This window comes from Littorina saxatilis, linkage group LG9 (assembly GCF_037325665.1).
Source record: "Littorina saxatilis isolate snail1 linkage group LG9, US_GU_Lsax_2.0, whole genome shotgun sequence".
Taxonomy (NCBI): Eukaryota; Metazoa; Mollusca; class Gastropoda; order Littorinimorpha; family Littorinidae; genus Littorina; species Littorina saxatilis.
This window is the reverse complement of record NC_090253.1, coordinates 40,259,926-40,287,049: the sequence shown is the minus strand read 5'-3', so window position 1 is coordinate 40,287,049 and position 27,124 is coordinate 40,259,926. Positions and strand designations below refer to the sequence as shown.

The window sequence follows — 27,124 nt, the reverse complement described above, 5'->3', positions numbered from 1 at the left end:
CCTTAAATTAAATGTTCACAACATAGTACCGTCCCATAACTATAAGTTTGACACAGTGTCTTCTGATGAAACGGACTGATAAGAACAAAGAGTGTCTTACCTGTCCTTCAACTCTTCCACTTCTTTCTGAAGCTGGTCTCTCTGCTCCTCAACCTGCCCAAAGAAAGAACAATAAGCATCATAAGTTTTGGTCTCTTTTAAACTGCAGAAGAAATCTGCTTCTTCTAAACTGATAACACGCAATGTTGAATGTATTATTCCTTACTGAGACACTTGTACAGTACCCGGCGAAAGAAACGCAACTCATTCGTGCCCACTGTTGCAAGCGAATTTTCGTCATTTTTCAATTGTCGTAAAACATGAACCAGATAGGGTACATAAGAAAGGAAGACAGATTCGTGGAGGATATTTCCCTGGCGGTACGATTAGAGCATATTATTTAATCAGTTTCTTTTTTTACCTTGAAGACGCTCCCATGAGAGAACCCGTGTTGTTCCCAGGCCTCTGTCCTCGGTTATTAATGCATACTTTTTTGATCTGACGCCTTGGTTTGATCCCTGGCCGGTTGACCATCCGATAGTTTTGACATGTAGGAGGTCTTCTGACAGACCATTTTTGCAACCAGGACATGTGGACCTACACATATTTTCAAGTCAGGTCGACTGACCTATTGTCCTCCGTGTCTGGGAACTACAGTGAAGGAACCTTTTTGAAGTTCCTTTCCCTATTATCTTGACCAAAGTTTACCTGTCATAATAGGCCACCTACAATGTCGGGACCCTTTTGGCTGGTCATGAGGGCATTCTTACATAGCAGGTACCATTGTACAAGGCCTGGAGTAAACCCTCCACCCTCCACCCCCACCCCTTTCTCACCCAACAGAAGGCCAACAGACCTGAACACTGGCTCCACAGACATAAAATCAACTGTACCATACTGGTAGTATTTCTGACAATGAACCTAAATTTCAGCAAATACAAACTTTTCAACTAATTCCTCACTCTACATTTGCTGGCATGTCTTTTGGCTTAGCGTCTGAACAGTATGATCTCTTCCCACCTATTGTCCAGACACCACTGTACATTTAACTTAGTGAATCATCTTTTGCTTTTCCATTGCACCATTTGTGACCCTCCACCACGAAATGAGTCGCATGTCACCTTGCGCGGTTCTGCGCTAGGCTTAATATAAGTCCGGGGGGACTGTGGTAACAGTGTGAGGGTCACCTTAGTCACAGGCTTATAACTCGAAAAGTGTTCGCTCTTTTCTAAAACGGTTTTCACCACTGGATAGAGCATAAAACACTCTTTAGGAAATTGTAAAAATATGAAAATAATGCAAAGGTGATATTCGACTCATTCCGTGGTGGAGGGTCACATTTTAGCTCCCTGTTCGGGGAGGGGGGGGAGGTGAGGATTACTGCATGGGTAACAGTCTGTCCTCCACATCAAACCACCAAAGCTTTGCGCCCTGGAGAGGACACTCCAGCTTTCCTGTGCAGCGTCGACAAAAGTTCTACAGTGGAACCCCCCCAATTTAAGACTAATATTCCCGTTAAAGACCCTGTTTTTTTTCACACTTTTTGTTGAACATAACCTCTATAAATGTACCCCCATTTTGAAACTTCCTCCGTTTTATGACCTAATTCTCTGAGGGTTCTACCGTACATGCAAGTGCTTCTGTAGGTCTTGTTTTTTGTACCTTTTTCCTTTCCTCAGCCACCAGCTTGGACAGTTCCAGGTCGGCCTTGAGTTGAGTGACCTCCCCCTCCTTCTCCGTCAGTGACTGCTTGGTCTCCTCCAGCGTCTTCTTCGATCCCTCCCTGCATCATTGTCAGGAAAAAACGTAAGCAGGGATGGCCAAATCTCAATCTTCAAGAAAGTTACTAGCCCGACAGAACTTTCGCTGGCCCGGTACATACCACAGTTGCTGCATCTGCAGTGTTTATATGGCTTTGAAACTCGATATTACAACCAAAAGTGCTGCATTTGACCAGAATGTTCACTGGCCAACCGGGAGAGTTGACAGGTGGTTTCTACTAGCCCCGCGATGGTGATGGTTAAATTTAATGTGACCTACGGTGGGTGGAAGGGTAAAGATCTCAATCGTTGTTTGGCTTGAATTTTCAAAAATACATTTTAATAATCTGGTTGACACTTTTTTAATGGCCACTAACAAGTATTAATGAATCGAAAACTAAAAACGAACTAAACCTTACACTAGGTGCCATATTTATAGTTGTCAATCAGTGTATATTTATAGTTGTCAATCAGTGCATAACTTCCTGTGACTAGGTAGTCCCACTGATTTTTTAAGCCTGCGGAAGTACCATTTTTTCTGAAAATGCATCAACTTTCACCTACCATTTCACCACCTTACTTTTGCCTCTGATGATTTATTTTGTGATGAAAATAAAGAATGATATCTTCTGACTTGTTCTGTGTATTTTATTTGCTTTGTGTTATCGTTTGTACGTCACATTTCGCGTTTAAAAACACAAGGATTCACGCAAAATTTCTCAGGCGCCGGCCTCGGCGACACTGGACGAGTTTTCGCAGACTACCCCCTACCTTCTTTCAGCTGCTCGCGCGGTTTACAGAATGAATCAAATATCACATGACCATATGCAAATGAAAGGGGAGACTCGGCTCTTTCGAACAGGCGTAGTTTCGTACAAAACAATGAGCAAGTTTCCGTAATTCATCGTTGAAAAAGACCGATTTTCAACAAGAAATAACTTCTAGTTGCACAATATCAATCCTATATTGATACATATCGATGTAAAGTTCGTTTTTTGCTCTAAATACTCATAGTCAAATCATTTACGTAACTGAATTGTGGCGGAAGCGCCGTGACGTAGAAAGTGGGAACCCCGTTTCTGAACCAGTCAAAAGCAGGCTAAACATGGCGGCGCGTGACGATTTTACGGAGCAGTCTGATGCTGCAGAAAGATTCGCGATCCTCGGTTGTTTACGTCCATACTTGGGTAAGTAAATGTCCAGATTGGTAGAACCAACCTCCAATCTTTTTGTCTTGCAAATAGTTTTTAAAGTTTCACTCATCTAAGTTTGATAGTTTTGAATGTTCGAACATGAACACTCGAGCGTCTGTTACACAACAGCAAGCGCGACCAGTGAAGAAACTTCAACGAACTACCACAGCTAAATTTGATACACTGTACAAAAAATAACGATTCCATACGGGAAATAAAGAACATATCTTATAATTGACTAAAAATCTTTGCAAGATGGCTTTTGTTTGCATTTATTCTTTTACTTTCAAAAGTTCGAAGTGACCACAGAGATTCGGCAAGGACGGTAACTCTAGCTGCAAACGCCTTTTTGGCGTCTGCTACAAGGGTACTGTCGATGTCTTTCAGATCAAGTATGAGTCCCAAAAGTGTTTTCCTCGCCACCTTGCGTTGTATTTTTGATGTTAAATGTATTTGTTGATACATTTTTACATCTCTAAAGTTTTTTCATTCTCCTAAACGCAAGAAAGGGGACTTAGGGCTTGCATTTAAAAAACAAAACATTTTTGTGTCAGTTTTGAGTTTAAGCAGCCAGTGTCACACAAATAAGTTATTGTGCTTTTGTGATTGTTACAGTTGATGACACGTATCAAACGATGAAAGATCATCTGTCTGCCATGGGCCCTGGAAGTGGCAGGGGTTGTCCTTGTCAAGTGCCAGCAATTTCATCTATGACAAGCCGCCTCATTCTCCAGTTTGGCATGCTGTACGACGAGCTGCATGGTGGAAAGACACAGGAAGACCTGACAGAGTTTGCAGAGAAATTGCTGTCTGTGAGATTTGGACATGAGGTACCACTTCTGTTTTCTCTTGTTCTGAAATTTCGGAAACAAGCTCAGATGATACTAAGTGAAGAAGTGGACAATACCAAACTTTTACATTTTTTGGATCAGAAGCAGGACTTTTCGTACCCACGAAACACTGAGTATTGACTTCAAAACTTTTCTGATGGAATTCTACCCTCAAGGCCCCCCTGTCAGAGTGCCAGTGGACAACAACCTGCAGGATGAGGACTGTGTTGTCGACCCTATCCAACCGAAGTCAAAGCGACCGCGACTTCATCAGCGGGTCGATGATCCTGACACCAGCAGCTCCAGTGAAGAAGACGGTGAGAGTTCCAATTACAGTCAAGAAGACGAGAAGGAGTCGGATAGCAGTCAAGGAGACGAGGAGGAGGGAACTGAAGATCTAGATTTCGATTGGCAAATTCTCAACACAGGGACAAAGAGAGTGGCAGTCTACTACGACAAACAATATTTTATTGGAGAGACTGCAACTTTATCTTTCATGAAGCAAGATGGCATCAAGAACTTTGGGTGGCCAGCATCCATTGACATGGACACTATTTCTGCCCGGTTTGTGTTTGACTGGAGTATCCAGATGGACCCCTGTGGACAAAGAGCAAGGCGATGGTCTGCCACAAACTTTGCAGCTTTGCCGTCCCTGTACCAGCTGTTCAAATCGACTTACTGCCAGTGAAGAAAAAGTATAGTAAAGAGGTTCTGACATTAAAACAACACCAAGAATGCAGGGTTGTGTGTTGTTCAGTCTTTAGCTCATTTTTTGATTTTTCATCATATTTAGTATATTCACCCGATTCATTCTCATTTTTTCTCTCGTAACTCCCCCTAACCTCACAAATTTTTCTTTAGGGGTATGATAATGTACTTAAAACTATTCCAGTGTTTCTAATCTTTTAAAATCATCCAGTTTGGTATGTCATACTTTTCTGTGGGTAGATTGGTTCCAGAGATACCATCAACTGACATGAGGGAATATAGCATTATAGTCGTGAGCCTGTAAAAAACGGTGTTGATAGTCAAGTTTGAGGCCTTCCAGACAGACAATGGCTAGCATCACTGGGTCAGAATTAATTAGGCTAATAACTGAGACTCAGGAGACTACAAAATTAGCTTGGTTGTGTAGTTTTTACCAAAATGTTTATTTGTTTCACTTCCAAAGTTGGACAATTATAACAAATGTCACCATTTTCGTACATTATGTCGTCATTTTTAAATTGAAATGGCACACTAACATTCTGAGGTAGGTAGATTTTTATGACAACTTTTCATTTGATATAGTCCTATTATAAGGAAAAGGAAATTAACAGTGAACTGTCTATCTCCTTTCTTGTGATATAACCCCTCCAACTTGCTTCCAAATAAGGAATTCACGTAGACGCCCCAATGCTCACGATGTCTTAAGTGTCATATCTCAAAAAGTATTAAACATACATGTATATAATTTTGGGTGCTTCTTAGTTTTGCTCATACCTTGCATTTAGTATAAGTTTTGTTTTGGTAATTTAATTTTTTAAAAATCAGTGGGACTACCTACTGTGACTCTCTTCAGCAACAATTCACAAGCAGAAAAACGGGCGTGAGGCAGACCGACAGGCACCGACACCCTAACCCAGCCTTTCTTCCCCCATGCCCCCCCCCCCCCCCCCCGCCACTGTGCACCCCCAACAACTCACAGTTCTACATTCAGCATGTCAGCCTCTGTCTGCGATCTCTGCATCAGTTCTTCCTGGCGTTCCTCGGTCTGCTTGCGAAGGCGGTCCAACTGCAAATCATGCTACACGTCATCGACGGAGCGTTCCCATGGAAATACCAGCCATGAAAATGAGGATGAGCATGCAAGCAAGAAAAACAAACAAACAAAAATCAATAAATAAACAAAACAAAACACAATAAATAAATGAAAAAGTACGCAAATACAAATTAGTAAATAATTACATAAATAAATAAACAAATAAAGGTAAGCAGAATGTATCAAAATGATTATGACAATGGAAGTTGATGCAGTTCGTTGTGAAAACTGAGGATAATGTTTTTGATATCAGAACAGATATGTTAACATCTGAAGAAGAAACGCGAAGAAAGTGAACTTGAAACTGGTATAATGTAAAATCAACCTCAAAGTAGCAATACAGAGACATGCTCTACATAAACGACAAACATTAAAAGCAACAACTACAGCAACAAGAATGCCAACCAAAACAACAACAAAACACTGACACTACTCATGAGTATTAACATTATTTTTGTCTACTCAAGGCTTTTGTCCGTTTTGTCTCCTTCCTGTCAAACTCAAGAAATCTGATTTCACTTTCACAGTTAATACACTATATAATACAAAATATAATAATATAATTCCCATGCACACTTTTACTCTGAACTAAGTAACCCAACTTAACAATTCAGCACATACACACCTTACAGCACAAAAACTGCACACAAAAAAAGAAAAGAAAGAACGCACGCAAAAAACTGACAGAAGGGGAACAACTACTTTACTGACCTCTTTCTTTATCTCGTCCATCTGTATCTCGCGTTTCTGCATCTCTGCTTGCAGAGTGACCCACTCTTGCTGTGCATGGTCCCTGTCTGCTGTCAACTTTTCCTTCTCCACCTTCACCTCGTCACGCTGCTTTTCCGCCTGTTGAACAAAAACACACAGCTTTCATGGACTGATACCTAGCCTATAGTGCTATTGCCTGTTGGACAAGACACACAACTTTCATGTACTGATAGCCAGCCTACAGTACTGCTGTTGCAGAACATCATGTTCAAGATCTCTAAATAGACGATGTTCGGAAATAACTCTGTTGGGTTTGCAAGGGTTGTGAAAGAGCGAATACTCTTGCTTTTTGAGGCAAACTTTTCCACGTGACACAATTTGACAAGGAGTATGTGTTGAAAGTTTGCCTCAATTAAAGCAAGACTATTCACTCTTTCACAAACCATACAAACCCAACAGAGTAATTTCCGGAGTTTGTCTATTTAATGTTGAGCACGACAATGACTAAGCAAATCAAGACATCTCTTCTTCACCCTCTCTTTTAGAATAAAATCTCTCAGATGTCAAAAGCAAAAGAAAGCTTGAGAAGACGTCACACTGTGGATAATTATGCACGTCTCATGAGGAAATGACAAAGACTTTCGAGAATAAAATTCTTCACAGTGACTTGGTCATATCAGCACTAGGAAATTACTTGAGTCACTGATACGGCTGTGCATGTGTCAGTACCGTATATCATTAGGACTTGGCAGCGAGTGTATGCATTTGCATCTTGACACTTTGAGGGTTGCGGTGGGAAAGGATAGGTTTGGCCTTTTGGGAGATCACATTGGGTGAGAGCAGAGGGGGGTTGGGGGTGGGGGAGGTGGACAGGATGTCAAATTGTATCTTTAGCAAAAACACTAAAGTGTCACAAAATGAAAAGCTGAGCTACCCACCTCCTCCTGCTCCGCATGCTGCAATGAGTGTGTGTTTGGGGGGTGGGGAGGGTGGGCGGGTCGGGAGGGGAGCCTTGTCAAATTGTACCAGAGGAAACCTACAGACTGAATGAAAAGCTGAGCTACCCACCTCCTCCTGCTCCGCATGCTGCAAGGAGTGTGTGGGGGGAGGCCAAACTGCACCCGAGCAAAACTACAGACTGTCACAAAATCAAAATCTCAGCTGTTGCCACACACCTCTTGCTTGGCACGCTGCAGTCGTTCCTTGTCGGCCTCCAGGTCGTCAATCTGTTCCTGCAGCGCTGCCTGTTGCTTAGCAACGTCCCCGCTCTGCGACTGCACCTTGCTGAGTTCCACACGCGCCTGGATGAGCTCCGTGTTCACTGCGTCACGCTCACCTTCCACACGCTTCACGGATTTCTCCGCCTTTTCTTTCTCGTACTGGAAAAAACACACAGCAGTATCTTTGTAAGTCCTGTAAATGAAATACTTTGTAAACATTTCTGAATTTTGCCTTTGTAAATATTGCAGACGACATCATTATGGCAGGTTTTGATCCTCTCTGAATACCATCTTTCACCCTTTTATCATCTATTTTTCACACACTTAAATCCTGGCTGTTGCACCCACAACTCATCCTACACCTGACCTGTATTACGGCTACCTTAAACCTACTCCCAAGATATCTCTGCTCTGTCCCAACAGTAAAATGCCAATGTTTAACAAAAACGAGTACTGATGCTGCCCCACTTTTATCTTTTTAGCACTCAACGCTGCTGCAAACCATTAGTTATTTGTGTCCTCTTTTACATCATTTCTTCTTCTCGGGCACCTTAAACTTTGAGACCAGCTCTTGAGAAATACATTTATGAGCAAAGTACACATCTGCTTCACACAGAAACAAAGTCTTTTCTTCACTTTTTTTTCAAAACTGGTTTCAATTATTTCCTTGCACCACAGAATCAGCTGCTCTTTACTTCTCCAACTCTGTTCTTCAGAGTTCCTTGGAGCCTTTCTCATACAGTCTCATGCTGTCAGAAACCACAGTGCCAAGAAGCAACCCATTAACTCAGATTAAATAGAAAGCTAAAAAAAAGTATGGAAATGAATAAAAGCAAAAAGAGTTAAAAAAAATAAAAATCAGAGGTTCTCATGCATATGCAAGAGTCTAAACAAATTGCTGATGACATCGATTCAGATCAGACCGCTCTGAAACTCATTGCTCCCAAATGTAGAGATCTTTGACGGAAAGACGCCGTTCAGCAATAAAATACAAACAAAAAGACAAACAAATCGATAAAAATGCCCCCCCCCCCCCCCCCCCCCTGAAATCCGTCACTTGTTCACATCATCTACTGCAGTATAATTTGTCAGGGACGCTGTTTTTTCCCCTTCATCTCAAGGCAGTGATCATTTTCTTTTACTCTGCATTGGGCAGCAACCACTGGCTCTTTTGTCCAACACACCATCCTTCCAGCGATAATTCATAGAACTGGTGATATGATGAAATTACAAAACAGAGAGAGAGAGAGAGAGAGAGACAGAGAGAGAGAGAGAGAGAGAGAGAGAGAGAGAGAGAGAGAGAGAGAGAGAGAGAGAGAGAGAGAGAGAGAGAGAGAGAGAGAAAGAGAGAGAGAGAGAGAGAAAGGGAGAAAGGGAGAAAGAGAGAGAGAGAGAGAGAGAGAGAGAGCACCAAAAAAACACTAAGAGAGAGAGAGACAGAGAGAAAGAGAGAGACAGAGAGAGACACAGAGAGAGAAAGAGAGAGAGAGAGAGAGAGAGAGAGAGAGAGAGAGAGAGAGAGAGAGAGAGAGAGAGAGAGAGAGAGAGAGAGAGAGAGAATCCCCCCCCCCCCCAAAAAAAAAGCCCACTAACATTCCACACCCAAAAATCTTCTCACCTTCATAGCTTCCAGTTCTAGTGTGATTTTGTCCAGGTATTCTTTGTGTGCTTGGGTTTGCACCTGTTGTTTGGTGACTTCCTCCGTCTGTGATTCCAGTTTTAGTTTCAGCTGCTGTATCTCCGCATCCTTCCGCACCACCTCCTCCTTCTTCTCCGTCTCCAGTTCTTCCGTAACCTTGGTCAGCTTGCTACGCGATTTCTCTAACTCTACTTGCTGTGAGGCAGACAGAACAAGACAATGTTTAGTCTTCAAACCCGTTACCTTTTGAAATAACTTGTCTTCTTTCTTCATCATGATTTGTGGTTTCTTTTGTCTTCTTTTATTAATAGTCATTCTGTTAGTAGAGGTTTAAAAAAAAAAGATTTGCCTGAAAGTTTCACCAAACAATAATAGAGGAGCAAATGTCCAAAAGTGCTGCATCCATCTATCTTAATTCCCAGTGTGCAGGAAGACATCTCTAGTTCAGTCTTTTGATTTAATCCCGACAAATCAATAAATTGCTTATCAAAACCTTGAAAGTGAGCATATGCTTACAAATATGTCTACTATTCATACGGTATGCAGTCCATCCCATCTTCTGCAGATGGACAAAATTAAAATATATTGTACAATTTCTATATGACCATCCTGTTTTCAGCTGTTGTTGTTGGGCACAAACCACTTTTACACAATGAAGACAAACTGTGTCTAACTCTTTTAATAATAATAATATTATTATTAATATTATTATTAATAATAATAAAGACAGCTTATACAGCACCAACCACAGAGATCTGTGCTCTCTGTCCTCTATTAAATATGAATAAAACACACAAGATTGAATCGCGCGATTGAATCTCAACGATTGAATTGCGTGTGTGACTGAAGCTTAATAGGCAGGGATTCAAATAAGATGTTTCACAGTATACCCATCACTCATACACTCACCATATCCTCCAGTTGGCTTTGTACAGATTTCAGTTGCTCCTCAAATTTATGTACAAGTTCATCCTTCTCCTTTGTATATACACGCTGTTGTTCCTCTAAGGATTCATTAAGCTTTGCTATTTGCTGAGAAGAGCTCGACAAGTCGTTTTGTAGCTCCTCGATTTTTCTGTAAAAATCACACATGCAAAACACATATTATTTGACACTGATTGATTTGTTTTGGTTGCGCATAATGCATTAAATTTATTCCAGACATAACCCTGTCATCCGCTCTATTTGACAGTTAATTAGGTTATCAAACTCTGCACAGATACAAAAAGAAAAGAGTTTTGCAGCATTTTGTTATCAAAGCCACACTCAATAATTCATAGTTTATAGACAAACCCTTACAGAAAATGTAGAGATGTCAGTATACAGATATTATGCTAAAATTACACACACAACATTAAACATCTACAAACCAAACAAAAGCAGATTAATTAGTAATACATTTTGACTTGGGAGTCAAAATGATATTACACCTATAGTCTTGTATCTACCATACTGCTTGAGAAAGTTAAACAAACTTTAAAAAGCACACACAAATGAACAATTAGAACCTATAACTAAACAATACAAAAAGCAGTCATTATTTGCCTTATTCAAAATTACACACTGTTGCAATAATTCATGATTCACTTTCACATCACTCACAAAAAGCCATTTTCAAGAATCCAGCTCTCAATCTTCACACATTTGAAAAGGTGGGTTTTTTTAAACAAAGATCAGCCTTTAAAAGAAACAAACCACTAACGAGTCCCAGCTGTAACGTCAAAGCATACCAACTGAGACAACTGTACACCACTGAAGCAAATGAAATGTAACACTTGTTCCAGGCATAACCAGGCAATGCTGTTAGAAAAGCTGAAGAAACTAAACACAAAACTAAAAAAGAACAACTTGACAATTGTGGCCAGCAAAACAACCTTAAGATAAATGAGGACACAGCAATTTGGAAAAGAGAAAGGGAAGAAAAGAATAAGACCTCATGCAAAACATGCCCCAAGAACTAATTAGCAGAGTGGCTCAGTCTTGTCTACCACTCGGATTGACATTCAAACCAATTGTTTCTCAGTAAGTGGACCTAAACTCGTAATAGCTGCAGTAATTTCTTAAGCTCTTTTACAATTTCACCTCTTACCTCCTTACCACCTCTTTTTTGCTTGTTCAAAGAAATCTTAAGTCTTATAATCCAAAGTGCCCAAGATAGTCAGCTGCATCTATAATATTTCTGTTTTAACGTGAGATTTTAGACCTTCAAGAAAACAGAAATTTAAACTCAAACACTAAACTATCAAAGGAGAGCATCAGCAATTAAGGTCCAGAAAAAACTTTCAAAGAACTATAGCCCTTTTTATGGCAAGAAAGATGCAAACAACAAAAGATGTAAACATTCAAAACGAATGAACACGGACATTTACAAAAGAGAAAATAACACTAAAATGCTTCATCGATCTTCACTGAATGCAATGTAAAGTCCAGAGAGGTTATCAACCCAACAATTGCTCCATCTCAACTCTTTTTCCATGCACTCCAGTTTAGGAAATGTAAGAGGAGAGTCAGTCAAATCCTTCCACATGTTATGAGAGTCAAGTGAAGTTAACTCTTCTCCAATGCACTCAAAAGTATAGCAACAAGCAAAAAAAGAGCAAAATTAACTCTTTCTATACTGGCCATTATTTCCCCAGTCTCTTCCCAGAAACTGGCCATTTGTATGGGTTTGCAAAAAAATTCTCAAAAATAAACAAAACAAGATGCAGCCTTCAAACTGAAAGGTTGTATTGTGAATATATTGCTAAAACATATGCCAAAGTTTGGTTTCATTGTTGTGAAAAAAAAAAAAATATGATGTCCAGAATTGTTGGGTATATTTTACGCAATACGAAAAAGGGGGTATGTAGTTTGACTAAGAAGCATTTTTTCTTATGAAGGCTCTGTTTGCAACAAAACTGTTTCTGTTTACTTGTATGAAGATTGTGCTAACACAAAAACATAACAAATACCAACTGATTTTCCATTTGGTGGTCATGTAAGCATTGTGAACATGTCCGAAAAATTTGACCACACACCATGTGGTCGACATGCAGACCTGAACGGCCAGTGTATGGTGTCAGAGTTGGAAAATAGGAAAAGTCTTGATGCCAATCCTTCATCAAAAACCGAAGAAAATCGTCATTGTTTTGATCACTTGCCCCCATACCTGCCCCCACACCAGCAAAAGTCTCTTCTCCCTCACCACCACCACGTGCTTCTTCGTCACGCCCACTCTCACTCGCACTTTCAGTTTCACCTTCACTCCCCACTTCAGTTTCGCCACTGTAATCACTGTCATTGTCAGTATCGTCCTCCACATCAGAATCTTCCACATCTGAGCCCTGTGTTGTCAACAATTCAATAGTCTCTTGCAACGTAAAACGTCGTGTACGAGGATTGTTTACACCACGATTGCCAGACGAAGCAGTAGGCGTCGCAATTTGGTCAAGCGAGTGACGCGCAGAGCTAGAATCAGCCACAAACTTCTCAGCTAACCCTATTACAAAGGCTTGTCTCGTGAAGCTAAGAGTGCATTCGCACTTATAGAAGGCCAAAGAAGGGAGCTATACCTTTTAGTTTCGCATCTGACCCCCGACCTCTAACCAAGTGACCTACAAACTCGCGGAACGCAAATGCGGTCCTTAGTACACAAGCGTTGTGAGCATCGGGACCTGATAATCATGCGGTCCTTAGTATACAAAGAGTTAAAGTCAGAAATTCGCATCCACTCCTAAAACAAGTAATTTCAAGTACACATCCTTCCTAAAATAAGCAATCCTTGTTTATGTACATTGTACTTCAAGTGAACTCTTGTCTCATGCATTCAATAGCGCCAGAATGGCAGAAGAAAGAGAAAGGCAGGCACACATCCTTCAGCCCCCAGCAGGAATCAATAAGAAGCCCCCAAACTGTACCCTTCCTGTGTGAAAGGAGTGGCTCTCATGATTGATCTCATCAGCACACTGAGTTGCCTAAAGTGATTTGAGCTGCTTGCATTGTTTCCCCATTGCCCCTCTTTAGGATGAAGCCAGATGTAAATAAAAAAGCGGATCACTGCCTATTCGAGTACCCTCGTAAAATAAAGAATTGTCATCACCATTGTCTTAATTATCAGGGACATTTTGAACACTGTGCAGAGAGAGCAGTACAGCCAGCTAGCCGTCCTTTCAATAGTGCAGTTCAAAATGACCAAATCGATTCATTCTTTCTTTATTTGGTGTTTTAACGTCGTTTTCAACCGTTCAAGGTTATATCGCGACGGGGAAAGGGGGGGATGGGATAGAGCCACTTGTTAATTGTTTCTTGTTCACAAAAGCACTAATAAAAAAATTGCTCCAGGGGCTTGCAACGTAGTACAATATATGACCTTACTGGGAGAATGCAAGTTTCCAGTACAAAGGACTTATCATTTCTTACATACTGCTTGACTAAAAATCTTTACAAACATTGACTATATTCTATACAGGAAACACTTAACAAGGGTAAAAGGAGAAACAGAATTCATTAGTCGCCTCTTACGACATGCTGGAGAGCATCGGGTAAATTCTTCCCCCTAACCCGTGGGGGGTACCAAATCGATTCAGTAAGAAAACTTTCATCAGGGTTTTTATGGCCTACACAGGACCCACACTGCTTAAATCCAAAACAAGCAATGATCAGTGATACCAAGGGACCATAGCATCACACTGTCCACTGAAAACATGATCCAGCTTGCCTTGCTTTCAAGATGGAGATGCAACTCCTTGACAGCTGATAAAAAACCCGACAGACTTATTTCCAGAAACTTCAAGAAATATAACTCTTCCACAGAGCATAAACCCCTGACATGCTGATTTCCCAAAACTGTCTGTTACAGTTACTGACTGACAAGAACCGATAGCAACTGAAAAAGTCTCAATGACAAATAGAAATTTTATAACTTAGTTTCAGCTTCCAAACAGACATTTTTCTTTTTTATCATTTACTAAATACGCTATATTTAAAACACAACAAAATAAAGCAAAATGACAGAACACAAACCTAACAAACATGCGTTTTGTTTTCAGCATGCAAACAGGCAACAATAAAAACATCTTCTTTTTTTTAAATAAAAAGGGAACTGGAAGCTAGTTCGACAAATAGTTGGTTCAGGCAACACCATAAAAAAAAGGCAAGTCTAACAAGATCTTTAAGAATTAGTTAAAAATCAATCAAAAAGAAACTAAAGACTATACTACTAATCAGGTTCCATGTCATATGTGACCCTCCACCACGAAATGAGTCGCATGTCACCTCGCGCGGTTCTGCGCTAGACTTAATATAAGTCCGGGGAGTGTCTGGTAACAGTGTGAGGGTCATCTTAGTCACAGGCTTATAACTCAAACAGTTTTTGCTCTTTTCTAAAACGGGTTTCACCACTGGATAGAGCATAAAAAACTCTTTAGGAAAATGTAAAAATATGAAAATCATGCAAAGGTGACATGCGACTCGACATTCCGTGGTGGAGGGTCACATATACTCTTTTTCCTATCTTTCTGTTTGATTTGAATACTAAAGAAGCATGGAAAAGATCAACAGATTGTACTGATTGTAACACGTACCAGTGATTCTCTACAATCAATGTCTGCAATTGACAATATAAGCTTTTTTGCTAAATCAAATTCCCAAATTTTTGTATACTTTGTGTTACGGATCAAATGTAATCAATAGCATACTTTTGCTCTAGAGTCCATGCTGCCATGACTATATTTCTATCCCTGATTTTACAGCTGCATGAGTCAAAACAGTAAAATTAATGACATGTCGTGAAATTGTCCTGATCCTAACACTAGTACTCCAATACGTAGTATCACCAGTTCAACCATTTTTGGCATTGCTTTGCAGCTTGAAACATGACTCTAAAAAAAGTAAATGAAACTCCATTTACCTCTCAAACGCCAAAGAAATTCATGCAAATATCTCACCAAATTAGTTTTTTCTTTCTCTTCTTTTTTTTAACTTTCAAACAAAATGCAATTTGCCCGGAGAGTACATCCAAAATGCATCCAATGAAACATACAACGGTTTATATATAGGACCAAGAATACCGAGACTATTTCAAGCTCAATCTAATCATTCAGGATCAATCAGATTATAGAACCAGCAAAGATTACATAACGTATTGAACTGCTCATCCAAGTTGATCAACTTGCTGCAAGATGTTAAAGGGACTATAAGTCTCAGCCTACACTAGAAATGCAGCCTGCAATTACATTTTTACCACCTTCTCAACCAGATGACTGCTGAACTGCAGTCCTAAATTATCTGAAACAGTTTCCAAACCAATAACCTAGCATATGAGAGGAGGCCCTGATATTTAAGAAAAACATTTTAAGATGTTATTGAATCCAAGTCCTGCTTGTCTCAACTGTAGAAATCAAAGACAACACAGAAGAAAAAACACAAACTAGTAGTTGTAGTAGACCACAAACTAAAAACAATTGAAACACAGAGACAGTGACCATCCAAACTGCTCATAATACCAAATCCAAGGCCTGAGCATAAAATAATAATGTAACAAAAAAACATAGGTATAAAGCATATCAAGTGTGAACAAAAATATTAAAGTTTTATTAAGAAAATAATAAATCCAGTCACCTCCTGTTTTCATACAAAACATAAAAACCACAGAAATTCAATACACAAAAGAACTAAGTCTTCAACACCTTCACACAAACATTGACCCAGGTTTTTTTTCTTTGTTGGTTAGATACTCGCACACTGTCAAAGTTAAGCTGATCTACAACTCACACGTCCGCTACTTCAATCATAATAGTGTCTAATGCTTAAGTGCAACTTAATGCTTAAGTGCAACTAAGGTTAAACTAACCATTAATGTTAAAAAATCAATCATCACCCAAAGCATTTAGTGAAGCCATAACAACCAAATAAAAGGTAAAAACCCAATTGTCAATTCATGCAGTGCAAAAGAAGAGTATTAGCAAGCAAGGACTCAGTAACTGAAAGCAGCACATGCAAGCAAAGTTAAGGAGCTGAGTGGGTAAAACAGTAAGTGATAACACGGGTATCGTGTATTTCCTCTGCTGTGGACACTGAATTTTTGAATTTACAAGGAAATAAAAAATATTTGTATATGACTGGAGAATTTTATGTTCAAGAAGTTGGAAACTAACTCTCTGTACCATTGACATTGTTAACTGCTCTTTTCATTTCAGCTCCACACATACTAAACATAACATCGTTTCACCAAAAAAACACTTTTCCTCAACCCAGACGGAGCCCCGTTGATATGTTTTCTGATACACAGCAATAGGTAACCTGTATTTTGGTTTCCATATGAACAATTGACTTCTTTGAGGCTCTAAAAGGGAAGGGGAAAATGCCAGAAAAGTGAACTTTATCAACAGTACAGATCAAACTAAAATTACCATTACATTTACACAAGATATTGAAGTACTTGGTATCTCATTAAATTTCACTTTCTCTCAAAAGAATAACAAAAGCTCGATCTTTTTTGCTTTCTATTTATTTCTTATTCTCATAACTCTATTACCCCATTGCTGGGGTGTTCGTGTTTGAAAGCAAATCCAGAATTTCACTGTCCACTGCTTGAGAAACGCACCATTACACAAACTAACCTAGTCTTCTCAGCGAGCTGGTCGTTGAGGGTAGAGAGCTGTTTAGAACTATCGCCTGAGTTTTGCATCACTTCCGCTATTTGCTGTTCCTGCAGGGTTTCAGTCAGGCAAAAATAACACAACATAATTCAAACCATAAAAGAATGATTAATGGTCAAATGGGGATGTGTATGTAGTAAAATGAGCTTCCAACAAGCAACAAAATTAAAAATTAAAAAAATTAAATGAACCTAAAAACAATATATTGCTTCAGCAAAGGTCTTGTAGTACACATAGTTGGCTGAAAGCTATCAAAATCAAAAATCAAAATTCAACTTTCTATCACACCAAAACTTTAACTTAGTTTTCTGCTCGAAGACAAAAACTTTGTGCCTGTGCTTAGCGATCACTTTTCTTTCACTTCTGACACACTGAAGTCTGCCCCCATTCTACATGTTTTGAAATTGGACAAAACAGAGTTCCATTTAGTTTTGAAGAAATATTGCTCTCTAATGGCAGAGAACCTTGAATGTCACAATTACAAAAGAACCTGCACATAGCTAAAACACTTAGCAACTGAAAGTGTCCGAGGACTGTAGCAATTGTCTTTTGAAGACTTAATAGTGTTCAGTAGCCAAAGAAAACATGTGGCGTTACATGTACAAATCAACACCAGTTTTTGAATTATTTCCAATTTTTACTGACATTATTATTAGTCAGCGGAACTCGAAAATTTCTAAAATAAATTTTCCTTTAATTAATATACTAACTCAACTCACATAAATAGCATTAACTTCAGTTCATTGCTTAGGTATTGAAGTAGTACTCTACCCTGGTAAAGAGGGAGGAACTCCCAAAAGAAAACAAAGTCCGTAAGGACGGGAGTCACCTCCCCACCGGCAACCCGCGCATGCGCGGGCCCCGCCAACAGCCACGCGGAAACCAGGTCAGATGGCCTTGCACAAAAAAGGCCAAAGCAAAAAATTTGCCAGAGTACCAACAACACGTGAAGACCAGAGTGTTGAAGTGGGTGGAATGGCGGCCGTTGGGGGGCCCGCGCATGCGCGGGTTGCCGGTAGGGGAGGTGACTCCCATCCTTACGGACTTCGTTTTCTTTTGGGAGTTCCTCCCCCTTTACCAGGGTAGAGTAGTACTTCAATACCTAAGCAATGAACTGAAGTCAATGCTATTTATGTGAGTTGACGTAAGAATATGTTATTGAATGCAGTTTATACCTACTTAATTAGCGCTATAATTTTGACTAGCAAAGACACAAAACCTCTTTCCCTGGGGCTTTGAAATTTGGGGAAAATCTTACAATGTCTGATATAACTTAAGAAAATGAAAAGAGAAAAATGTACCACTAAGACCTTTGCAAATGCAAACCTGAGCCTATCAAATGAAAATCGAACTGAGGGAAGATGGCAACACAAGACATGGATGAATCACTGTGCTTCACTCAAACACAATCAAAGCCACACACAATGACCAATGAAATGAAATCACAAATATATAATGAGCCATTCAACCAATCAGCAGCCGGCTGTCACTCCTTCACAGCAAGACCAATGCACACACATGATGGCAAACATTTCAAGTTCAAGGTCAAGGTTCAAAAGTCTGCCAACTCAATGTTTTCTTCTTTGTCCAATTGCCTCTTTAACAACCACTAAAAAAAATCCTCATGAAAATTCACGCAGCTAGCAGAACCAGCACTGATGGCAGCATTGCAGCCATCACTTTTTCCCCTGTTGTTTTTCTCAATCATAGTCCTTTACCATAGTCTTGCAGTTTTTAATGTGAGTACTGTACCATCTTCATGAAAATTCTTATCATATCAAAATGAGCAAGGCATTTTTTTTTATCTTTGATCTCCTGGAGACTATTTCCTTCTACTCTGTGCAACGTTACCCCCTTTCTTGCATTTTGAAGAATAGCTCAGAAGCTTCCTTCTAAATCTCAATTTCTATGCTACATTATTTTACATTACTTATTTAATTCCTTTGTCATTACAAGAGGCAGACTTTTAAACCTTGCCACACTTGACTACACTGAAAATGAAACACACACATCAGCATCTATTATGAGTCAACAAGAACAAGTGATATGCTCCATTTTCTTTGAGTGTCGATTGAACGAAAAAGAAAAAAGTTTGAAAAATGAAGTGCATACTGTAAAATATCAGTAAATTAAATTAAGCTGGCAATGAAATCATACTAAAGGAGAGGGAAAAAAAGGAGTATTTTTTCTCTCTTTTACATCATGATTTAAAAAAATGTAAAACTGAAACAAAATATGCAACAAAATGAGAAAAAGGCAAGAACAAACCATGATGGTGGACCACAACACAAATGAATCATTCACGGATATTAAAACATGATGTCAAACAGACCGTTTTTTCCTGCTCAGCAGTCAACAATTTATGACAACATTGGAGTTAATACTATTGTTGTCCTTTTTCCTATTAGGTGGTGATAGCACTGTCTAATAATATTCACACTACAAAGCCAAAGCCAGACAGACATGATCGAGCCACAGCATAGCTCTTCTACCGACACATTTTGCAAAAGGTCATCCATTTTGATTTTGTAAAAATAAGTAATAAGGAAATATCAAGCACTATACACTATAGTGCTATAAGCTAGGCTACCTTGTCTTACAATATCACACCAAAAACTATCAGAAAAACGACTACAGTAAGAGCGCACAAGAAAAAAAAAATGCATGTAAGTTCTTTGTCTGTAGGTGCTTACTTCTTTGAGTGTGCTCCTTTCCTGTTTATTTGTTGTACTTAATTGTTTTTGTTGTTTTTGTTTTTAAATAAACCTCGAACACAAAACCAATTAGGTCAACATATCTTTCAACTTGCCAGTTTTCAAATTTCAGAAGTTCAGCTACAGTCCTGATTAACCTTTTTTCAGTTCCGGGCCTGCTCGAGCCCTTCCGAGTCTGTTTAATTCTTCACAGATTTGTTCAACAAAAGAATACTTGTATCGAGGCTCTCAAACATACATGTCCTAATGACAATCCTCTGGATGACCTCTGGCAATGAAATGCAATGATCACATCTGGTTAATTATTCTGTCTAGTCAAAGATGCTTGGGAATAGATACGGTATACGATACACTGGTGCACACACACTTCTACATGTATATGCTGAAGACACACATGATCAAACATGAAAACAGTCATGGTGTATGCATGTGTAGATCATGAAGATACAAACACACACTGATTAAATGAAAGTTGGAAACAATTATTGTGCAAAGGTGTGATAAAAAAAAAGAACAGTCTTCTTTCTCAAAAAGGAAGAAAAAGAAAGACAAATAAAGGCAAGAAAGAAAAGGGGAAATAAAAGTTAACTAGGTAAGAAAGACAATAATTGAAAATACTCCCCCCCCACCCCCCAAAAAAAAAAAAACCAGATAGAGAATTTCAATAATTATTAATTCTTTCTAAATATCTGGCCATAATAATAATAATAATAACTGAATAGACAGAAATTCAAAGTTGAAAAAGAAGAATTCGCGAAAAGATCAAGAATTCAGACAGGCATAAGATTTCCATCAACAAAACATACTGCATCTTACATTGAAGAAAAAAAACTTAACGAGTGACCTAAAGAAAGCACTTTTCATTCACAGACATTTAACAACATATAAGGCCAGCACTATATAAGGTTAAAACTAAATTTTCTCAGTCAAATTTTTTTAATTTATTTATTTTTTCAAAGAACAGGAGTGGCACGGATCGAGTCAAAGATAAATCATGGTCCAACAGATTCACTGAACAAAACAACATTTATCATAGTTACATGCAACACACATTTCATTGCAAGTTTTTGGAAAATTGCGTGTGTTTAGAACATACCAAAATTATAACACAGAGATGTGTCTTACGTCTCAGGCAAAATGAAACGTTATTATAAAAAAAAATGTCTCATTCATATTTTCAAGTGTTCCATAAACCTACAAAATTCATAAACCTGGAAAACTAAAACATTAAAAGTAAAATGGAAAATTTCCTAAATAAATTATCATTTAATTAATATACTTACCCGAATCACATTAGCATTGAGTCACCTGAGATGCTTATCACTGAAAAACGCTTACCCGGCTAAAGAATTTAAAGGGAAGCAACCCCATCACCAAAACGAAAGTGAAAGTAGCTTTGGTAATGGGCCAGTACACCGGGAGTTACCTCCCATACGGGTGTATGCCACGTCACTTCCTCTAGGAACACGTGCCTATTATCATACGGCTTTAAAAAATCTTAAAACCATAAGCGGGGCAGGTGGGAGGGAATACAGTATGTGATTCGGGTAAGTATATTAATTAAATGATAATTTATTTAGGAAATTTTCCATTTAATATCATATTCTTACTCCGAATCACATTAGCAGATAACATCAACAAGGCGGTGGGCTAGAAATGAATCAAAACTCACCATCAAGTTCTGGACAGGAACTGGCCTGCTGCTATGAGCGCTGGAAGGCCTCTGGAGCCATCCTGTCGAAGAGCTGTGACGTCCCGAAGATAAAAGTTTATGAAAACATCTTCGGAACGCCAATACGCAGTTGTCAGCACCTCCTCTAGACGTCTGGAGCGCAGAACTGCCAGAGAGGATGCCCACGCCCTCGTTTCATGGGCTCGGGCCGAGTCAAGTGGCAAGGAGGGCATAACCCCCCCCCTCTTTGTGCGACTCCACTCATAAGCCTGCTTGATGAGCGAGGACACCCACCGGGCCAACGTTACCTTCGACAAATCTTTCTCGCGCCTAGTAAGGAGAGAGATAAACAACAACTTCTGAGAACTAGACCGAATCGGCTGAGTCCGGGCTAAGTACAGACGAAGTGCCCTCACAGGGCAATTGACCGAATCGGGGTCATCCGGGGCCAACGCGCTGGTCAGAGCCTTAACTCTAACCAGCGGAGAGGCCTGCCCCGGAGACTGATTCTTGGCCAGGAAATCAGGCCGGAAACGCAAAGATGCGGAACCGTCCGGCTCAAAGGAGATATCTCCAGGCTGACCCGACAGGGCGTGGACCTCGCTACCCCGTCGGGCCGTAGCCAACAAAAGGAGAAACAGCGCTTTGCGAGTGACATTGAACAGACTGGCCTCGCTTAAAGGCTCAAAATCCGCAGAACGAAGGAATTCCAGGATTAAAAACAAGTCCCACTTGGGAGCGGGCAAACGAGCTTTAGCTTCCTTAAGAGCAGCCCCTTTAATGACTGCAGCTATAACGCCCCCGACTCGAACAGAACGACCAATCTGCTTAAGAGTCGCCGAGATAGCGGAGTGCCGGACCCTCAACGAGGAGACTGAGGCGCCCTGCGAAGACATGAAAGAGAGGTGGTTAGCGACCTGAATAGAGCGCGGAGCCACCGAACTCACCCCTCTAGCTGAACACCAGGCAGTCCATGCCTTCCAGTGGGAAGCATAAACTGAAGAGGTGGACGCTCTATGCGAGCGAGCCACCAAGTCCAGAGTCAAAGACGACGCCCCAGAGCGCTTCAGCGAGTCCCGAACAACTTCCACACGTGAAGCTTCAGAAGACTGGGCTCCTCGTGTGGAATGCCTGTTCGGGGCTGCACTAGTTCCCCTCGCACGAGTGCGAGAGGAATGGGGGGCCCTTGGGCGAGCCGAAGAAGATCTGGAAACCAGACCTGCGACGGCCACAGAGGAGCGACCAGAAGAAGAAGGGCCGGCTCCTCCATCTCCGCTTTCCGGATTACTCGGCTGAGTAACGGAAAGGGAGGAAAGGCGTACGCCTCCAGACCCGTCCAGGGAAAGTCCAGAGCGTTCACTCGCCATGCCTGAGGGTCCGGGAATGGCGAGACGAACACCGGAAGCCTCTTTGAGTACCTTGTGGCAAAAAGGTCCACCAGAGGCTTTTGGACCTGGGCCCAAAGGCGAAGCAGTGCCCCGTGAGTGATCGTCCACTCCGACTGAAGCACTGTACCGGAACGACTGAGCGCATCCGCCAAAGTGTTCAGCCTCCCTGGAAGGTACCTGGCCGAGATCGTGATATGATGCTGAAAGCACCACACCAGGATCTCGCAAGCCCTCTCCGAGAGAGACGGGGACCGCGAGCCTCCCTGCTTGTTGATGTACGCCGCCACTGTCATGTTGTCTGTAAACAGACGAACATGTTTGGCGTACAGGGAGGGCAGAAACTTGGCCAGAGCTAGAGCAACTGCCTCTAGCTCCAGCAAGTTGATGTGCCACAAGGACTGCTCCGTCGTCCACAGACCGGAAGTAGTCTGAAGATCTGTATGTGCCCCCCAACCCTCCCTGGACGCATCTGTAAAGAGGTCCAGGTCGGGGAGGGGCACGACGATCGGAACACCTCTGCAGACCCACTCCGTGTCCAACCACGGAAGGGTCGCAGACTGGAACCATCCCTGCAAAGGGATGAGGGCGTCCCAGTCCACCAGAGGAGAGTCCACAAACGGCTTCAGCGCGAACTGAAGCGGACGTTTGTGGACCCGGCCCAGTGAAACCAGAAGAGCCATAGACTCCATCTGCCCCAAGATGGAGGCGAGCGAGCGGATGGAAGCCATCAGGAGAGGTAAAGTGGAGCGAATCTGGGCTTGGAGCTTGTCCACCCTTCTCTGAGAAGGCTGGACAGTCCAAGCGACCGTGTCGAAAGACATCCCCAGATAAGTGAATGTCTGTGACGGGGTCAGCTCCGACTTTACCCGGTTGATCGAGAACCCCAACGAGTTGGATTCTCGAAGAACCGTCAGGGTATCCTGCGAACAGCCGCTCTGGGACTGGTTCATGATGAGCCAGTCGTCCAGATAAGCCCGCAGACGGATACCCTGGGACCTCACCAGTGCACAGACCTGTCTCACCACCATGGTGAAAATCCATGGTGCGAGAGACAGCCCGAAAGGGAGTGCGCGAAACTGGTAGATCTGATCTCCCCACCGGAAACGAAGCCATTTCCGGTCGGCCGGATGCATAAGAATGTGAAAGTATGCGTCCGTGAGATCGATCGAGGTCACCCAGTCTCCTGGGCGGAGAGAGTCTCGGACAGAGGCTGGCGTCTCCATCTTGAATTTTATCTCCCTCAAGAAAGTATTGAGGAGAGATAAATCCAACACGGGACGCCATCCTCCTGATGCTTTGGGAACAGCGAACAGACGCCCGTAAAATCCCAGGGAGCTGTGGACCCGAACTCTCTCCACCGCGCCCTTCTGCTCCAGGGAGGCAATTTCCGACTGCAAGACGGAACGTGCTTCCTGCGAGAAGGGGGGCTTGAACCGCGGAGGCACTCGGGTAAGAGGCGCCTTTTCCTCCCGCCAGAGTAGACGGAAGCCCGATCTCACCACTCCCACAATCCATTGGCTGTCTACTACCGACATCCAACGAGAAAGTGCCCGGGAGGGGCCTCCCGCCATCACCAAGGTGGAGGGCGGGAGGGAGGTGAGATCGGGAGCGCTTCATTGGGGGTGTGGCTTACTTCCAGAGCCGCCACGCCCCCTCCCCGATGCCGTCCTCTTCTTCCCACCACGAGCGGCCGGCGGAGCCTGCCGCTTCTGAGCTGGCTTGGGGTTAGACGATGTCTGAGCCTGCTTCTGTTTAGAAGGCTGAGACTGTTTCACCCCCTTCAGAGTGTAGTCAAGGAACTGACTGTCCTTGTTTGACTGAATCTCCTTCTGTCTGGCATCCAGTGCCAGCGGACAGAAGAGAGACTCCTCTGAGACCGGGGAGACTCTCAAGGTCTCCCTAGTAGCCAGTTCCGTGAATTGGGACTGCGAGAGGAAGAGATCCCTCCTGCAGAGTACCGCTTGGGTGTACTGCAGGGAGGAAAGACGCAATTGTTCCTCATTGACCTTGGCCAATGCGGCCAAAAGCGCAGAGACATCGTCCGCATTCTGTTCTTCACTGAGAGTGAAAGGAACTAGCGAATCGGTCAATGCCCGAGACAGAGCCCGAACGAGAGTCTCCGCAATGGAGGACAGTTCGATCTGCCGACGTCCAACCTCCTCAGCAGAGAGGAGGGAAGCCTCGGAAACCGGCAAAACCGAATCACGCTTGATCGGTTTAGTCAGAAGAGGCAGCAATTCCCGGGAAACCGGAAGGGTAGCCCTAGGGAGTGCAAAAGACGCCAGCCAATTCTGGCTCTGATTGGGCATGCCAAGCTTCCTATTGGCCGTAGGCACGAAGGAAGAGGCTTGGGCAGCTGAAGCCACCCACTGCTGAGCTGATTCCGGAACTGGACCAAAAGGAAGCAGTAACGGAACAGGCACTGGCCGAATACCACTCCCCGCATGTGCTGGACGAACCAGTGAATGCGAAAGTTGGTAAGCCACTGACGGAGACTCGGCGAACCGGAAGGAAGAAACATCCTCCTGTGCCGGCCGGAAGTCCGCCATGGCAGAAGGAACGAATGATGCGGAAGAGTCCGCAGCCACCACCCCTTCAGGAAAATAACGAGACGTTACTTCCGCCGCGACGTCAAGAACAGCCTTGAGCTTCGACGGAAACACGCCCCGCGACTCCTCGCTGACCACTGATGGAGCATCAGAATAGTCACACGTGGAACCCTGACCGAAGTCACCAGTTCCGGAAGCAGAAGCATGCCCTGGCAAACCGGAAACCGGAAAAGCCTGAGCACTAACGTCATCCTGCCGCCCAAAATCCTGTGAAGGTAAAGGGTAAGCAGGACGACCATCCGCAAAAACCGGAGCTGGATGAGCTGACGTCACTCCCCCGACTGAGTGGAGTGATGCCTGCTCAAGCCTAGGCGCTTGAAAGCCGGAAGGCGCACGCTGTAATCCACTATCTGGTATCCGGAAGGAACCACCAGAAGAGGAAGAAGCGTTTCCGGCCGAAACCGGAAGTGTAGTCAACGGAACCGCAAAATGCGGAAGTGAAGACTGCACTGGTTGACTTCGCGATCCGGAAGGACCGGAAGTCAGTGAATACTCCATCCTGCCGCGACCGCCGTAGCGTGCCGGAGCGGACGGATCATCACTTCCGGCAAGTGCCGGAAATGCGGCAGTCGAAACCGACTGCCGCCGCTGTTCGAACAAGTCCGGGGCCTCGTAGGTTATCGCCGGAAATGAAAGATCAGCAAGGTATCGGTCGTGACCCGATGCGAAAGAGCTGTCCCCCGAAGGAGAACGTCCAGGCGCCTCACGAGGGCTATCGGACCAGCTCTGCTTACCAACCGACGCTGAAGAGGGAGGACGCTGCTCCAAGCCGGAAGTGGAGGACAAAGACACGGAAGCCAATGCCCGGACGTCACTGCCAGATGCCGGAAACGCCGAACTGCTGGCGACGGAACGCTGAAATTCTGCCTGCACCAAGCTGCGGATTTCTGGAACCAGTGACTTTAACAGAGAGGAAACCAACGCACCTTGTCCAGGTGCTAACAAAGAAGACGAAGTCTCCGATGTAGAGACAGGTGCAGAAGTAACAGTAGCGCTAGGCGCCGCAAAAGAAGCAGAAGTAGTAACAGCGCTAGGCGCCGAAATTGGTACAGCCAACAAAGTGTTACGCTCTTGGTCTGTAACAAGTAACGTTGCTTTGGAAGAGGAAGACTTAGCCTTAATTTTCCCCTTGGGGTCCGACTTGCCACGGCGCTTGTCTGAATCAGACATGTTGACAACAACACGTGGCAACGCGAAAAAATTTACTGAAACATAAGTCTAAACGACTGGAAAATTCAGTAAACACACGCACTAATGCGTTAACAAAATACTATAGCTAAACTTGCCCCACAAGCAGAGGCACGGAGAGCTACAAACAAAGTCACACGAGCTAGAAAACTAACTCACACAACAAAATGGCGACACGCAAGACACTGACACAAACGTCAACAACACGTGGCAAAGCCAAAAAGATTTACTGAAACGTAAGTCAAAACGACTGAAAACACAGTAAACACACACGCTTACGCGTCAACAAAATACTAAAGCTACACTTGCCCAAACAGAAAGAGGGCACGCAGAGCTACTAGCAAAGTCACACGAGTTAGCTAACTAACTCACACAACAAAATGGCGAAACACGCAAGTCACTGACACACAAGTCCGTAAAAAACGGACAACGTACAGTAACGAAACAGCGCAAACAACCAACAACAAACGGGAACGAGCTCACCAAACTGTAGGCAAGGCGAGCAGACAAGCTGGGTAACGTGGCCGGCGGGTGTCACTCAAACACACAAGGTCAGCCACAGAGCGTCAAAAAGTGAACCGTCCTCTCCGAGGTGAAAAAGACGTATGATAATAGGCACGTGTTCCTAGAGGAAGTGACGTGGCATACACCCGTATGGGAGGTAACTCCCGGTGTACTGGCCCATTACCAAAGCTACTTTCACTTTCGTTTTGGTGATGGGGT

The 27,124-nt window shown here is 42.7% G+C and overlaps 1 protein-coding gene across 8 annotated transcripts in view; it reads right to left on the bottom strand.

Moving 5' to 3' along the window:
• Positions 1-27,124, bottom strand: part of LOC138976070 (CAP-Gly domain-containing linker protein 1-like) — a 111,077-nt gene that overhangs the window by 24,150 nt on the left and 59,803 nt on the right. For 6 of the 8 annotated variants that reach the window (XM_070348877.1, XM_070348879.1, XM_070348882.1 and 3 more), the window contains 8 exons: positions 16,792-16,880; positions 10,103-10,268; positions 9,173-9,388; positions 7,510-7,713; positions 6,335-6,472; positions 5,508-5,608; positions 1,702-1,822; positions 101-153 (listed from right to left, as the gene is read on the bottom strand). In XM_070348877.1, coding sequence (XP_070204978.1) covers positions 101-153; positions 1,702-1,822; positions 5,508-5,608; positions 6,335-6,472; positions 7,510-7,713; positions 9,173-9,388; positions 10,103-10,268; positions 16,792-16,880 — 1,088 coding nt within the window. The remainder of the gene's footprint in view (positions 1-100; positions 154-1,701; positions 1,823-5,507; positions 5,609-6,334; positions 6,473-7,509; positions 7,714-9,172; positions 9,389-10,102; positions 10,269-16,791; positions 16,881-27,124) is intronic. The other 2 variants (XM_070348881.1, XM_070348885.1) reach the window with 1 other exon arrangement.